A 14,029-nucleotide genomic window follows, 5' to 3' on the forward strand; every position below is an offset into this window, starting at 1 on the left:
ACACCATGGGTAAGGGAGGTGGTGGAGGACCTAAACTTGGAGACGACCACAGAAAAGGAGCGCTCAGATAGATAAGAGGAGAACCATTCCAGAGCAGTTCCTGATAGGCCTACCCAGTCTCTCAGCCTCTCCAGTAGCAGGTGGTGGTCTACAGTGTCAAAGGCTGCAGTCAGGTCCAGCAGGACCAGAACAGAACAGTCCCCTGCATCACTGCGAGTCAGAAGGTCATTAGAGACCCTAAGAAGAGCTGTTTCTGTAGAATGAGTTCTACAAAAACCTGACTGGAAGCAATCATAGATGTTATGTTCATCATGAGCAGCTGTGAGTTGTTTAGCCATAACCTTTTCCAAGATCTTGGAGATGAACGGAAGTTTGGAGATGGGTCTGAAGCTGCTATGAAGAGAGGGGTCAAGACTCGTTTTTTTAAGAAGTGGGTGGATTACAGCGTTCTTAAAGCATGTAGGGACTGAGAAGATCACCAATGTAAGATGGTGCTTATCCATGTAAGGCCCTAAAGACCATCAATCAGTCAATCAATCAATCAATCAATCAATAATATTTTGTTTATAAAGCGGTTTTCTAGCAAAGTGCTACTCAAAGTGCTTTACAGAATTAAAATGGCTCCAAATTCCCATGACAGTTTAAAAACATTAACAGACATATGCACATACACACACGCGCGCGCGCACGCACGCACACACACGCACACACATCAGTAAAAATTTATATTTGGCTGAGTCCACATGAGCCAAATAAAGTAAGGCAAGGAAACACCATCAGAGAAGCCGTCTGCCCCGGCAGCATCAGGCTAAGTCAGGGCGCTCAGAGGAGGGGGAGCATAGACCCCCACCTCCATTTTAACACTACCTGTAGAGCGCCCAGGAAGCAAAAGTGGACCACCGTCCCCGGGGCAGAGGGCCCCTACAGAGAAAACACTGGATTAAAATGAGTAAAAATATGAAAATAAAAGAGCTAATATAAAGGACAAAAGTAAGAAAATAAATAATAAATAAAATCATATGGACAGTAAAATTATAATATTATGAAATAATAAAACTGTGCTAAAATGCAATCATATAAAACATGCAAGGCCCGTAATAAAATATAATCATGTAAAATGGGAAATAAAACTATAGTAAAAAATTAGATAAAAGCTAACCTAAATAGATGGGTCTTGAGCCTGGACTTAAAAACATGAACGTTCTCTGCGGCCCTGAGGTCCTCCGGCAGCTCGTTCCAGAGTCGAGGGCCGTAACACTGGAAGGACACTTCGCCGTGAGTGTGTTGTCCTGACTTTAGGGATGATCAGGAGACGCCTGCCAGAGGAGCGCAGAGGCCGTGAAGGTTCCTACGGTAAAAGCAGTTCTGAGAGATAAGAAAGCCCAAGACCATTAAGACATTTAAAAACTATTAGGGGAACCTTAAAATTAATCCTGAAACATACAGGGAACCAATGCAATGATTCTAAAACCAGTGTAATGCGCTCCCGCCTCCTGGTCTTTGTCAGGACACGTGCTGGCGAATTTTGTAGAAGTTGTAAACCTGAGATGCTCTTTTTGGGAAAACCAGAAAGCAGGGCATTACAGTAGTCTATTCTACTGGTGATAAAAGCATGCATCAGCATCTCCGTATCGGCCTGAGAGAGAATAGGGCAGACTCTGGCGATGTTCTTTAGATGATAAAAAAAACTATTTTTGTGATGTTTTAAAGTCAGCTCAGTGTCAAAAATCACACCCAGGTTCTTCACTTGCTCAGAAGGATTAAAAGACAAAGATTGTAATTTCGGTAAAAGTTTCTCTCTCTGGGCCTCAGGACCAATGACTAAAACTTCAGTTTTATCCTGGCTGAGCTGGAGAAAGTTCTCTGCCATCCAGGATTGTATGTCTAAAATGCAGTTAAAAAGTGCATCCATTGGCCGAGAGTCATCAGGAGACACAGAGATGTACAACTATGTGACATCAGCATAACTGTGAAAATTGACTCCATGTCTCCTAATGACACTCCCAAGAGGGAGCATATAAAGGTTAAAAAGCACTGAGCCTAAAATTGAACCCTGGGGCACACCACATTTAATCCCATGAACCCCCGAGGAACAGCTATCTAACCTCACCATAAAAGTCCTGTCTGTGAGTTAGGATGTGAACCATCTGTGGACAGTACCAGAGAGACCGATCTGTTTTAAACTAGTTAAAAGAATAGTGTGGTCTACTGTATCGAAGGCAACACTTGGATCCAGTAGAACCAATACTGTCACCTTCCGTTTGTCATAATTCAGTCTAAAATCATTTAAAATCTTCAAAAGGGCCGTCTGTGCTGAGAACCAGAACCAGGATCTTGAAGTGGATCCTGAAGTTGACTGGCAGGGTTAAATCTAGAATTATGTTTGTTTCCATGAGCCAATAAGTTTGAAAAATGAGAGAAAACTGAACAAATTGAGAGACCCTTGTTAATTAATGACCTGTCCCATGTGGACTTGTCTTGTGTCTATATGAAAATCGTTTTGGTGCCTCAAAAGGGTATTTAAATAAAGTTGAAAAATCTTGATGCTCCTCCTTAGATTTTCGTGTGGACAAGCACTAACTTAAGGAAATGGTTGTCATCGCTCCACCTCTAATCTGACCTATTAAAGAAGTCCCTCATACCCAACATCATTCCCATGCTTTATTCCATATGCCTGTTAATGGTGCGTATTCATGGCAGCGTTACAGCACCACGTTTAGACCTGGTATGGATACCAAAGTGTTTGATTTTGTGTGTGGGTGAAGACATTTCTGGAAAAGGCCCAAACTGTGACATGAAATGTTTCAAATCTGCCCCAATTTATTTGAATTTACATTAGAGATGCACCCATATGTAAATCTGGGCTGATATTGATATCCAATAACTATGTTGTGTATAGAAAAATACGTATCTATACACAAACGCCAACTAGAAGTAAATAAATATTGGTTGTTAATATCGGCCCAGTTTTAGTCATCAGACCAGTACCGATGTTATAGCTGATCCCTAATTTAGGTCAGGTATTACAGGTGACCCTGCCCCTCAATAACTTTACATCTAAAGATTTTAAAGATCGAGGAAATCGAGAGCCCTCGCAAACTCCCTCATGAATTTCTTTTACGACGTCTCACCAGCAGTCACAGCCCAGCGAGCTACTGACCTAACAGCATTTAATTCTGCTTCTGATTGAGACTTCAGGAGTGTTTTAGTGAGTTCAAAAAGCCTTGCCTTTAAATCCAACTCTTCCTGCTGCAGTTTATACCAAGTGCTAAATGCACTCCCTAACATCTCTGTGTGACCTGGAAACGTGAAGCTTTTCCCTTCATTTTGTCTGGTCTTTTATCTCATCCAACCATCATCCCTGGCTTAGTCGTATCTCTGCTGCAACAGAGAGCCTGGAGAGCAGGCACCACCATAAGATCCACAACACCGCAAGCTCCTTTTCTTCTCTTTGATACTCTGTGTAACCAGAGAAGGTAAAGACTTACAGCTAAGAGCACACACCAGGTGAAATGTAGGGACAAAGGAAGGTGTGTGTAAAAGAAAATAGGTAGTTGCTGTTGTTCTGCGGGACCAAAGGCCTGGTTGTTGTGCTGGTGCATGCCTGATACAAATTGCTGGGGCTTTAAAGCTGTAATTATGGTAATAGGCCCAATTGCAGTGTAGTGAAGCTCTAAAGTGCTTCCATGTGTGTGCCTTGCCCCAGAGACCCTGACTTATAAAGTGCTGCAGCCACCCCCATCCCCCCCACACTAACCTGCATAATAACCAAACCGAACTAGGAGTCGCAACACAACGATTAATGTGCAGCACATCCTCCAGCATTTTCACACTTATATGAAACCAGATAAAGAAGAGAAATGTAAACGGGGTTAGACACGCTTTACACAACAAAACAAAGCAACGCTTCTCAGTTCTTTAAGGATTTCCGGCTTAATACGTTTTTATACATAAAATGATTTAAAATTTGTATGTAAGCTTTCAAAAATGCTGTGAGGTTCTGAAATTCCCCAGATATTATCCACAAGGAATCTATCCTAGAATACAAGCATCTGCCTCAAATGAAGCCAACTTTTTGCTTACTTCACAAAGTCAACTTCCCCCTTATTAAGCGTGGATATTCTCAAAGGAGGTTTATGTGTGAACAGTGAAGGTAGCGTTTCCTATTTGTGGTGACTGGATGCTCAAATATCTTCAGAATACCTGTTTGTCCTTTGCTTTTACTTATTTATTCATATAAAAAATAGACACTAAATTAGATAAGATTAAAGGCGGTCATCAGGGTCAGGTATGGAGCAAGCTCTGCCATCACTATTGTGTTGGAAACAGGACAAATGTTGACTTTTATTTACCCAGGGACCAGTCCCAAAGCATTTCCAGCTGTGAGGATGCATCTCACTCAGAGAACCTCCTGCTGAGTAGTTCATGTGTGTGCAACCTTTGCTTTCTTGGCTGTGAGGTCTTAGGTTTTTTTTATTTTTCTAGTCATACTTTCAACCAGACTTCTACTTCTGCTAAAGTCTTGTTATTCCCAATCCATTGTCTCTGCTGCTGGTAAAACTGAAGCCAGTATCTCACTGGGCTGTGACTTGGTGAGAATGAGCAAACAGCCTTTGTCTGGGAGTTTCCCAAGTGTTGGGGAGGGTTCTCTGTGTCCTTGTGAAAGTCTCGGTGCCTTGCTGTAGTGTTGCAGAGATTGTGAACATGTTTTAAATAAAATGTAAGCCACCAGCCCTCCAGTTACGGGGCGGCCACTTAAAGCAACACTAAATAAGTTTCCTGCTTCTCCCTCCTACTGGTTGAAAGTGGACTTACAACCATCAGCAACCTGCTGTAGCTAGCACTAACAATGAACTAATGCTAAGCTGTGAAGTAAAAATATCCACACTGTTGAACAAAAAATATAATTACTTACAAATCCAGAAACAAAGCCAGGTCACCATCAGTCCCGTGATTTCATAGCCTCCTTTAGCGCCCTCAAACGAGTGCAGGCCAATGTTCACTCTGGTTTTAGCTCTTTGCTTCACCTTCAAAGCCATTACTCTCTTTCTTTCACTTCCAGGCTCTGCTAGAATGCCAACAAAAAATTAAACTTCTTCTTTTTCACTTTGTGCTCCTTATTGAAGGTTGGAGAACTGAAAAGGCTAACTGCTAGCCTTTATATAAGCTACCGGCAGAGTAACAAAGGTAGAGAACTCCACCTGGTGTACCTGCCCATGCAACAAAATTGTTAAGTTTGGTTTCTGGTCAGCAGAGTGCCGTACAATCAGCAGTTTGTAAAGTTCCTACCTCAAGAATCACTGAAACCACTTTAAAAAACAATATCTTAAAGCTTCTTTCCAGAGTATTTCTCTTATCCGATGGCACCATCTAGTGGCTGATGAGCATATCACACAAAAAGTCTGTTGCTCTGTTTTTTTAAGATGGCGACTTCACGTTTCTGTTTCTAAATGTACTTCTGTAGCTAACAAACGGAGCTAAAACACGTTGTTTTACGAGTATTATTCTCATGTGATGTTGTGTTCTCATATATTTATATTCTCTGCATCAGCTGAGGTATTCCTTAAATTTGAAGCAAGTAAGCAGTAGTCTAACGCTATTGGTTAGTTCTGGTCGGCGCTCAGTTTCATATTGCACAGAGCTCTGCGGGGCAGGGGGCGTGCTTAGCAAAAAATAAAAATAAAAAGACGTATCGCTTACATTATATCACAGTACATAAGATAATCACTTTTATGGATTTTTGACAAGTCATACATAATTTCTGAAAGGGGAAAACTCTGGAAAGCTGCTTTAATGTGTTCAAAACTTTAGCATTGCTTTAACTCCTGTGCCACCATTACCCACAAAATGTGTCATGCTTGTTTTAGAATATCAGCATTAAAACAAATGTCTTTATTAGAAAACACTAAACTACACATGACAATTGTTGCTGTAATAAAGAAATGTTTTGAAAAGATACATTTGATGTTGTTTTAGCTGAATTTAGTTGTGCTAGCTAATTGGGATTGGCGCCAAACAGTTTACAATAGTTGTTACAAGAAGATATTTTACCAGGCAGTACCTTAATTTGGGGTTTTCTTCTAAAACTTTACACATCCCTCATTGCTTTTGAGTAAACCTTTGACAAATCGCTAATTTAATAGTCAGATAGGCCTTTTTCTACATCAGTAAATAAAGTGGAACACTTTCCTGGCAGTGGTGCACAGATTTTAGTGACAGAAGGAAGGTGTTCAACTGGATTGGTCTTGGTGTGCTAATACAGTCGGAATCCCCCTACAGGCAGGGACTAAAGTTGAATTTGTGACTTTGATTTGAGAAAATCATCCTCACTGGGAAGCACAGTGGTGGCTGCATCATTATTAGGGGAAGAATTTAGTCTGTAGGGCCTTGTAGATTTGAATTATAGATGTGTCTTCAAGGGAATAAATGCAATTTAGTGTGAAATACTAATAAAACTTGACGATAACTTTCAGATGCATTTTAGTATTGCAGCCCCCTCGTTGACTGTTACATTTGTCTAAACTTCAGACCAGACAAAATTTTCCTACTATGATCTAAACTATCTTTAGCCAGATGTCTCTGGAGATGTGATTGGCTGACATCTCGAGGATGTCTCAGCGGCTGGCTGTGCGGTGTTGTCAGTGAGTCAAGGTACCCGGGGGAGCGTAGGGGAATATTCAAGCTCTGGCTCAGCTCTGACGTCTGAGTCCACAGGTGGGCCCGATCCCAGACAGGAAATGTAACTCTGGTGGAGAGCTGAGACAAAACAAGAGTCTGGAGTTTAAAATTAGTTCACTCCTCACACTTCTGGCTATCGGGACATCTAATGAGCTCGAAGACTAGCTCATTCCACTAGAAGAAGAGTGGAATGTGTTGGGACATTTTTCTTCTGATTCACTTAGAATAAAATGTGATATAATGACATTAGTAATGTTTGGTACTTTACCAAATCATCTCCCCCAGCAGAGTTTAACAGACAAAGCAGAACACTTGTGAATGATGTTTGTATTTTGGAACATTTTGTTAATTAGTCCACAGACTCGATTTCATATTTTTGCACAGTTGAGAACAGCTGATCTGCACAGACATAACCTGAAACACTGCTAAAGGTTTGGTTGGTTAGATGTTTCATCACAGCTCAGAGGAAACAACCAGTCTAAAAGTAATCACCAAAGATGCACATTAGTCATCTGAGTCTGAGTCAGATTGGACACTTCTGAGCCTCCAGCTCTGTATTCAACTGTCATCTTTGTCTTTTGGAGCCAGAAGTGGTTATTTTGGGACAAGAGGTTAGCTGGAGAGTCAGATACTTGAAACTGTGTTAGATGTTTGGAAAATATTAAAGTATTTTGGGATGACAAACCTCCTCCTTTTTGAAGGTATGGATTCAGTTAATGATGTCTTAATGACTTGTACAAACTGAAGTTATTTTATCAAGACACAATGGTACAATATGTCATTATTTAATCAGCCTTTTTGATTCCTAAAAGACTTGCTACGGAAGAATAAAACCTACCGACCAGCTCATACACTGTGTTGGAATAATAACTGGCTGTACAAAAGTTGGTTTTAATGCTGAAAAGGAAAGTGGAGCTCTTCTAAAATCAGGTTTCTGTGGAACGTCTGTTGACATTAATGTCATAGCTGTTGTAGGTAGCTCTGTGAACAATCTGAGTTTGGAGAAATAGCTCAGCATGTGCCTGATGTCCTACCTATACTACCCACAATGCATGTCAAACATTTACACCATAATGTTAGTGTTGCAGAAGCAAACTGCAACAAGTAATATAAAGTAGTTATTGTGAGGAATATTTCCTCAATTAGACAGGATGGTGGCTCGCTATAGTAATGACGCTGATGCACGATTCACTGCTAAAAAGAATTAAAGGGAGACTCTGAAAACACATAAGATCTCAATTGAAAAAGCCAAATTGATGGATGTCAGTATTGATATGGAGTGGGCAATGTGTTGGGAACAAAGGAGGCTGTTATTTGATCCAAACCAAGTTACCAAGACATTAGAGCGGAAGCAGCAGGTTCGTCCAATTTGCTGAAATGTCATTGGGGCAACTTGAAATGGTCCTTAGTGGTTTTCATGGCCCCTATGCGCTTCCATTCATGCCTGTCAACATCAGAGCGTTCCTCTAATGAGCTGAGGGATGGTGTCCTAGGGTATCTTCTTTCAGATCCGGACCAGGGCATCCCTGACTTCCTGAACAGTCTAAGGTGCAACCTTACGGTGTTGCATGGACCTAAACATGCCCCAAAGATGTTGTCTTGGATTTAGATCAGGCGAGTTTGGATGTCAGTCAGTAGGAAGTCTTTCATCCTCCAGGAACTGCCTTCATACCCTTGCAACATGAAGCCAGGTGTTACCATCCACCATGAAGAACTCAAGACACACTGCACTGGTGAGGGGTCTAACCACGGGTCTAAGGATTTCATCCTGATACCCAAATTGCTGTCAGGTGCCACTTTTTTCCTGTGCAGGTCTGTGTGCCCCTCCTCCTACAGCGAGATGCAAAAGTTAGTATTCATAATTTCCCTGTGTAAATCGTTGGTTATTATGATGAAAACATTTCAGTTAAATATAGCTTACAGGAGACACACACAGTGATACGAAGTTTATAGGATTTACAGAAAGTTTGCAATAATTGTTTAAACAGAATTAGTCGGTTGCATTAATTTAGACACTTTTGTCATTTTATTGATCCCAAAACCTTTAGAAGTAATTATTGGAACTCAAAATTGGTTTGGTAAGCTCAGTGACCCTTGACCTCCATAGACAGGTGAATCCAATTATGAGAAAAGTATTTAACCCTTTGATGCATGAATTATGAAATCTTTAACCTTGATTTTTTAAACAATTCTTTTCATTCATCTTTAGGTGTGAATGAAACAAATTTCATATTTACATATTTTTTGTAACATTTAATTTACACATAGTTTATTACATGTCAACCTCAGTGGACAGCGTGCAATCTGAACATGAAATATGTTGGCTTGACTTACTGAAGTCAAAATGGAGGGGCTCAAATGCAATAAAGTCTTCAACAGCTGTGCTTAATAGCAAAAATAAATAAATAACAATTTTGAGTTCCTGTCCACTGTAGTGACCATTATGCATCAAAGGGCTAAGGGGACCGATTGTAAGTTTCCTTCTTTGAATATTCTCTGAAGAGTAGCAACATGGGGGTCTCAGAACAGCTCTCACTGAGGCAGGAAAGGGGTTTGGGGTATTTCTCACGAGGAAACGACAATGTAACATTGTAAAAAGCTCCCAAAAGTGAAATTTTCATGACCTTTAAACTCTATTCAATCAAAATCTAGTTCAGCAGCAGCACCTGTGTAAGAATCCATATTTATTTCATTGTGAGATAGAGCAGTAAGTGTGTTTGGGGAGTGTGTGATTCATGAAAATAAAATAAAATAATAAAAAAAAGTCCTTAGAGTTTTAATATGACAGTAATCAGCGGCCACATGGCTACAGTCCCTAATGTGTGTGAGATACCAAACCCTGGAGGAACTCCGCAGGTGGTTTTTATCTCAGTTTTGATTGTAACCATTTGCAGATGATGATCTGTTCATCTAATCTTATTGTGAAAATTTGAAACTTGGAAAAAGTGACTGCAAAGCACACAACTCTCCTCAAGTGGCTCCCAAATTAGATTTTTTTTTTTTGCGTCATGTATTTGTTAACCTCCTTAGAGATGATGAAAACCAAATTGCAATATTGCAATATTTCTTCTTTTTTTATTGAACCAGATGGAAAGTACTCCGACTCCTACGCAAATGAGTGCAGACAGCCATTTTCACATGCACATACTTTTCTTTTTTCTTTTTTGCTGGTGTGTTTACGGCGTGCGTACACACAGACACACGTCCTGAAGCACTCCACGTCCCGTACATCTGGCTGGGACCATGTGAGTTTGGGGGCGTTCTGGCAGACATGAGGTGTTGGTACGTAAATGGACGGCAAGGGAAAGACGGAGAGAAGTGAGGAAAAAATAAAAGGAGAGTGAGAAAGGGAGATGAAAAGGCATTTTAGCAGAATGGACCAAGTCAGCATGAGTTTGAATAGTAGTTGACACAGCATTAAGAAAAAGAAGACGGAGGAGAAATCCCCAAACAACGGAGCCAGCTGAAGGAGGCTGTTGGATGGATGGGCAGCAGACAGACATGTGTAGATGTCATCTGACCATCAGTCAAGCACAGAGAGAGAGAAAGGGGAGGGATGAAGTCTAATCCCAAAAACAGCTGTGGGTAGCATGAGGGGGGAAGCTGGACTGGTTCTGGAGAGATGGGGCTCTTTCATGGCCCATAACGTCCTCTGACCTTTGTGATGTCAACAGCATCTTGTTGGGGCCCAACTCAGGAGCTGGTTGTGTAGAGGCTCCATCATGGAGCCGCAGGTTTGACTTCCTCCTTCGGGCCCCTCCATACCTCCACACAAAACCACACTTCTGTAAATGATGGGAAAATGTTTAGCTTTAAACCACGTTAACGTTGTTGTTAGGCAGCTTGGGGTGTCTGATGTAGCATACCAAACAGCTTGTGTTGTCTCCGACCTGCTTCCCTATGTAAAATAGTGATGTTGTGATGGGTGATGAGCAACGATTTGTTCTGAGAAAACCTGGTTTAACATGTCTTTAAGCAAGACACGCCCCTTTAAATCTGCATGTCCCTACCCCCTTCAACATCTGCAATAAACGTTGGTTGCAGACATGCTAATGGCAGAACAACGCTAGCCCAAGCTACTGCTAACACTGGCTGGAGTTGGAGAAGAGAAAAACAACACAGAAGAATGGTGAAGGATGTACTGGGAAGGTCCATCACTTCCATCCCTCAAACACTGGCCGGCTGGACACACTTCCCCGTCTAACCTCCTGGATCGTTGTGTTTCTTCTGCCTCATAAAGGCTCAAAAAACAGATTCCTGCACGTGTCCCACTCTGCTCCCTTTACCTTTTAAAACATTCTATTTCATGTTTAAATAGAGCTGTCATTTTTGTGGGTCATTTCCTTACTGGCTGTAGACAATAGTCAGCAGAATCCAGGTCCTCTAAGTCTAATAGTTCTTAGGGGATTCAGATTAGTAGCCAATCAGATCAGGAGCAGGAAAAACGCAGAAGAATTGTAAACGTAACTTTCCATCAGTTGTTTATAGCATCAATATGTTCTCGGGTAAACCATGTTGCATGATGGCTCCCTGTAGCATTGTGCCACTGATCAACTATGTTTTGGAAATTGTTGGTTTAATAAGTTAACAGCTGAGATTTAACATTTTTTATACAGACTTTATGATCAACTTCTAATTTTCATTTCCTTCTTGTAGTCTGTTTGCAGGCAGCATGCCACGGATGGCGTTCATCAGCATGGGCGGGTTCATCTTCCTAGGAGCCTACGAGAAGATCAGACGCACTCTGCTTTAGCAGCACGTCTTTGTTGATGGACAGAGTTCCTGACCTGGTGAAGAGCTGCAGGAAGAAGCCTCTGGATGTGTCACCCTGTCTAGAAGCAGGAAACTCCTGGTCTCTGAGGAGTCGTTATACATGACTGCATTACCCAGAGTGCTTTGTTCCTGCTCATCAGCACTCTGAGTAAAACATGACAGACTTCTGTGGCTGCATTGTGATCTAATATCTTATTTTATTTGTGACCGAATGAGTTTTAGAAATTAAAGACTGTCTCTTTAAACTTTGAGATGTTTGGAGAGTCCGTCAGGTCCCAGAGGAACCCTCTGGGCTCTAGGGTTCTTTTTACTGTTTCATCCATATTTTCTTCTCTCCATGAAGCCAAGCCACCTGTGAATAAGACCCACCAGGGAGACGCTGCAATATGTTACCGCTGGAACATTCCCGCTGAGCCAGACTGACCTCATCCACCCGTGAGATGTCTTTTTTTTTTTTAAGATGTCTCCAACAATAGAGCACTTTGTTGAATTAACAAGGCTGCAGGTTTATCTGGAGTCTCAGCTGCTCCACTCAGGCTTCTTCATTAAAGCTCAAGGTATTTCTGTCACAATGTTTGGGATCTTTCAGTAAATGAAAAAGTGTTTAATGCCCTTCTGGTGGCAATTTGACCTCCTTTTTTGTAAGAAAGTTTGAAATTGCCAAGTTCCAAGAGTTATTTAAGAAAGCCTAGTGCAAGACATCTTAGTGATGGATGCAGTGACATATGGAAGAGCAGCAGGACCGTACCGTAGCCTAGTCGGCCTTCTGGAATCGCTTTAAAAGTAAAACTGAAGAACTCTACGTGGGGAGGGTGAAGACCGAGGGCCTCACAGGTGGGACCATATGTCATACACTGTGTCACCGGGCTGCTGAGCAACAATGGCCAGTGTGTGATTGGAGGCCACAGCCAGGGGCATGTCAATCATCTGGTGACAAACATCCATCTGGAATGCAGATTCTCACCCCCGAGTCAGCTCAGAGTCGATCGCAAATACTTTTAACAACCCGCAGAAGGAAAAAATATGGCTGCTGTCTTTGGAGCTTTGAGGAGGCCAGAGACATTCCTGTTTGGATGATTAGCACTGTGTGTGTGTGTGTGTGTGTGTGTGTGTGTGTGTGTGTGTGTGTGTGTGTGTGTGTGTGTGTGTGAGAGAGAGAGAGAGAGAGAGAGAGTGTGTGTGTGTGATGCACAAGCTGCTTCACTGCTTTGAAGATCAAGGTTTTTGGGTTTCGTGTTTATGCTCCATTAGAATTGATGTCTTCTCCATAACCGCCGTGACCAGAGACAAATGCTAAATGCTAACTCAGCTGGTTGGTGATGCAAATGCAAAAACCCATCTACTCCTCACGTTTGTACAGGTGAGAAAACAACAATAATGATAGCAAAATGTGAGTTTTTTTAGGTTGCTTTTTTATTAGACACTTCACTGTTGTAGCTTTGACATCGGTACAGACAGTTTTGCTTCAATAAATTAGTTTTCCAACAGCTCCCTCTTGTCCCCCCTGGAGTCACAGAATGGTAAAAATGCTCCTAAACATGAACACACACTCCACCTTTAAGTGTGCCACACTGGGGTCGGTTTTCCAGCAGGATCTCGGGTGCTCGCAGGTGTAATCAGAGGAGCATGTCCTCCACCTTACCTCTACGAGGCCACCGGCTGGAGAACAGGGCTCTGACTGGGAGGGAACAACTAGCTGACTGAAGGCGACCCGGTGTAGTGCTGGGTTTGGTTTGAACACATTTCACAAGACTCAGGTGGAATACTGGCCTTTTGTTTCTGAACTGTGGCTTTACAGCAGTAACAATGTCACAATCGGCCAATCAGGAGCTCCTAATTGTGGCTTTAACTGAAAGGTCAACATTCTTTCACAGAACTTGAGTTTCACCACATTAGCCTGACAACTTAAGAACCGATCTTCTAGAACAGAAGCGTTTATCCAGAGATTAGAGCAGCTTCTTCAGAGTAAAGTAAGCAAAATGGCGGAAGAGCTTCAACGGAAACTTCTCACATGGAGAAGGTTCCTGCATTCCTGTTTGCAGATGATGTGCACAATCCGTTTATGGAGTGAGCTTTTTTTTTTTTTTTTTTTTTTACAAAAGTGCTTGAACCGACTGCCCACTATCCTCGCACCATCTGACGTAGCAAAAATATTTCACATCAAAGCTCTTCCTTCATACCACAACGAAGTTACGTCTGTAAGGCCATCGCTGGCCGAGTTCGTCCCGAAAAAAGAAAAACAAGTGCAATCAAACGGTTTGTTGACTATAAAAGGTGGACCGGTGTCCCTCACTAAAACACAGGTGGAGTTGGCTTTGATCATGCAATAAGGCACTGCAGCTGAATGTTGGTCAAAGCTGAAAATGGCAGTTTTTTTTCTAAGAAAAATAAAAATATCACTCCGTTTATTTTTCATGCACAAATATTCAAACACTCTTGTTATATAATATATAAGAAAACTCTTATGTACAGTCACACATCCCCCCGCTGCACACCGGCTATACAAACTCCCCACATTTACACGCTTCAAATGCAAGTCACATTTTATGGAGCTAGAATTTTTACTGGTCACCTCCCA

General features: G+C 41.7%; 1 protein-coding gene across 2 annotated transcripts in view; it reads left to right on the top strand.

Annotated features, from left to right (window-relative positions):
- The window catches only part of slc25a26 (solute carrier family 25 member 26), a 76,776-nt gene extending 65,074 nt beyond the window's left edge, over positions 1–11,702 (top strand). For both annotated transcript variants that reach the window (XM_015959299.3, XM_054751609.2), the window contains exon 10: positions 11,335–11,702. In XM_015959299.3, coding sequence (XP_015814785.1) covers positions 11,335–11,431 — 97 coding nt within the window. In that variant the 3' untranslated portion in view covers positions 11,432–11,702. The remainder of the gene's footprint in view (positions 1–11,334) is intronic.
- Positions 11,703–14,029: the final 2,327 nt, after the last annotated feature.

The sequence above is a fragment of the Nothobranchius furzeri genome, chromosome 3 (genome assembly GCF_043380555.1).
Source record: "Nothobranchius furzeri strain GRZ-AD chromosome 3, NfurGRZ-RIMD1, whole genome shotgun sequence".
NCBI lineage: Eukaryota > Metazoa > Chordata > Actinopteri > Cyprinodontiformes > Nothobranchiidae > Nothobranchius > Nothobranchius furzeri.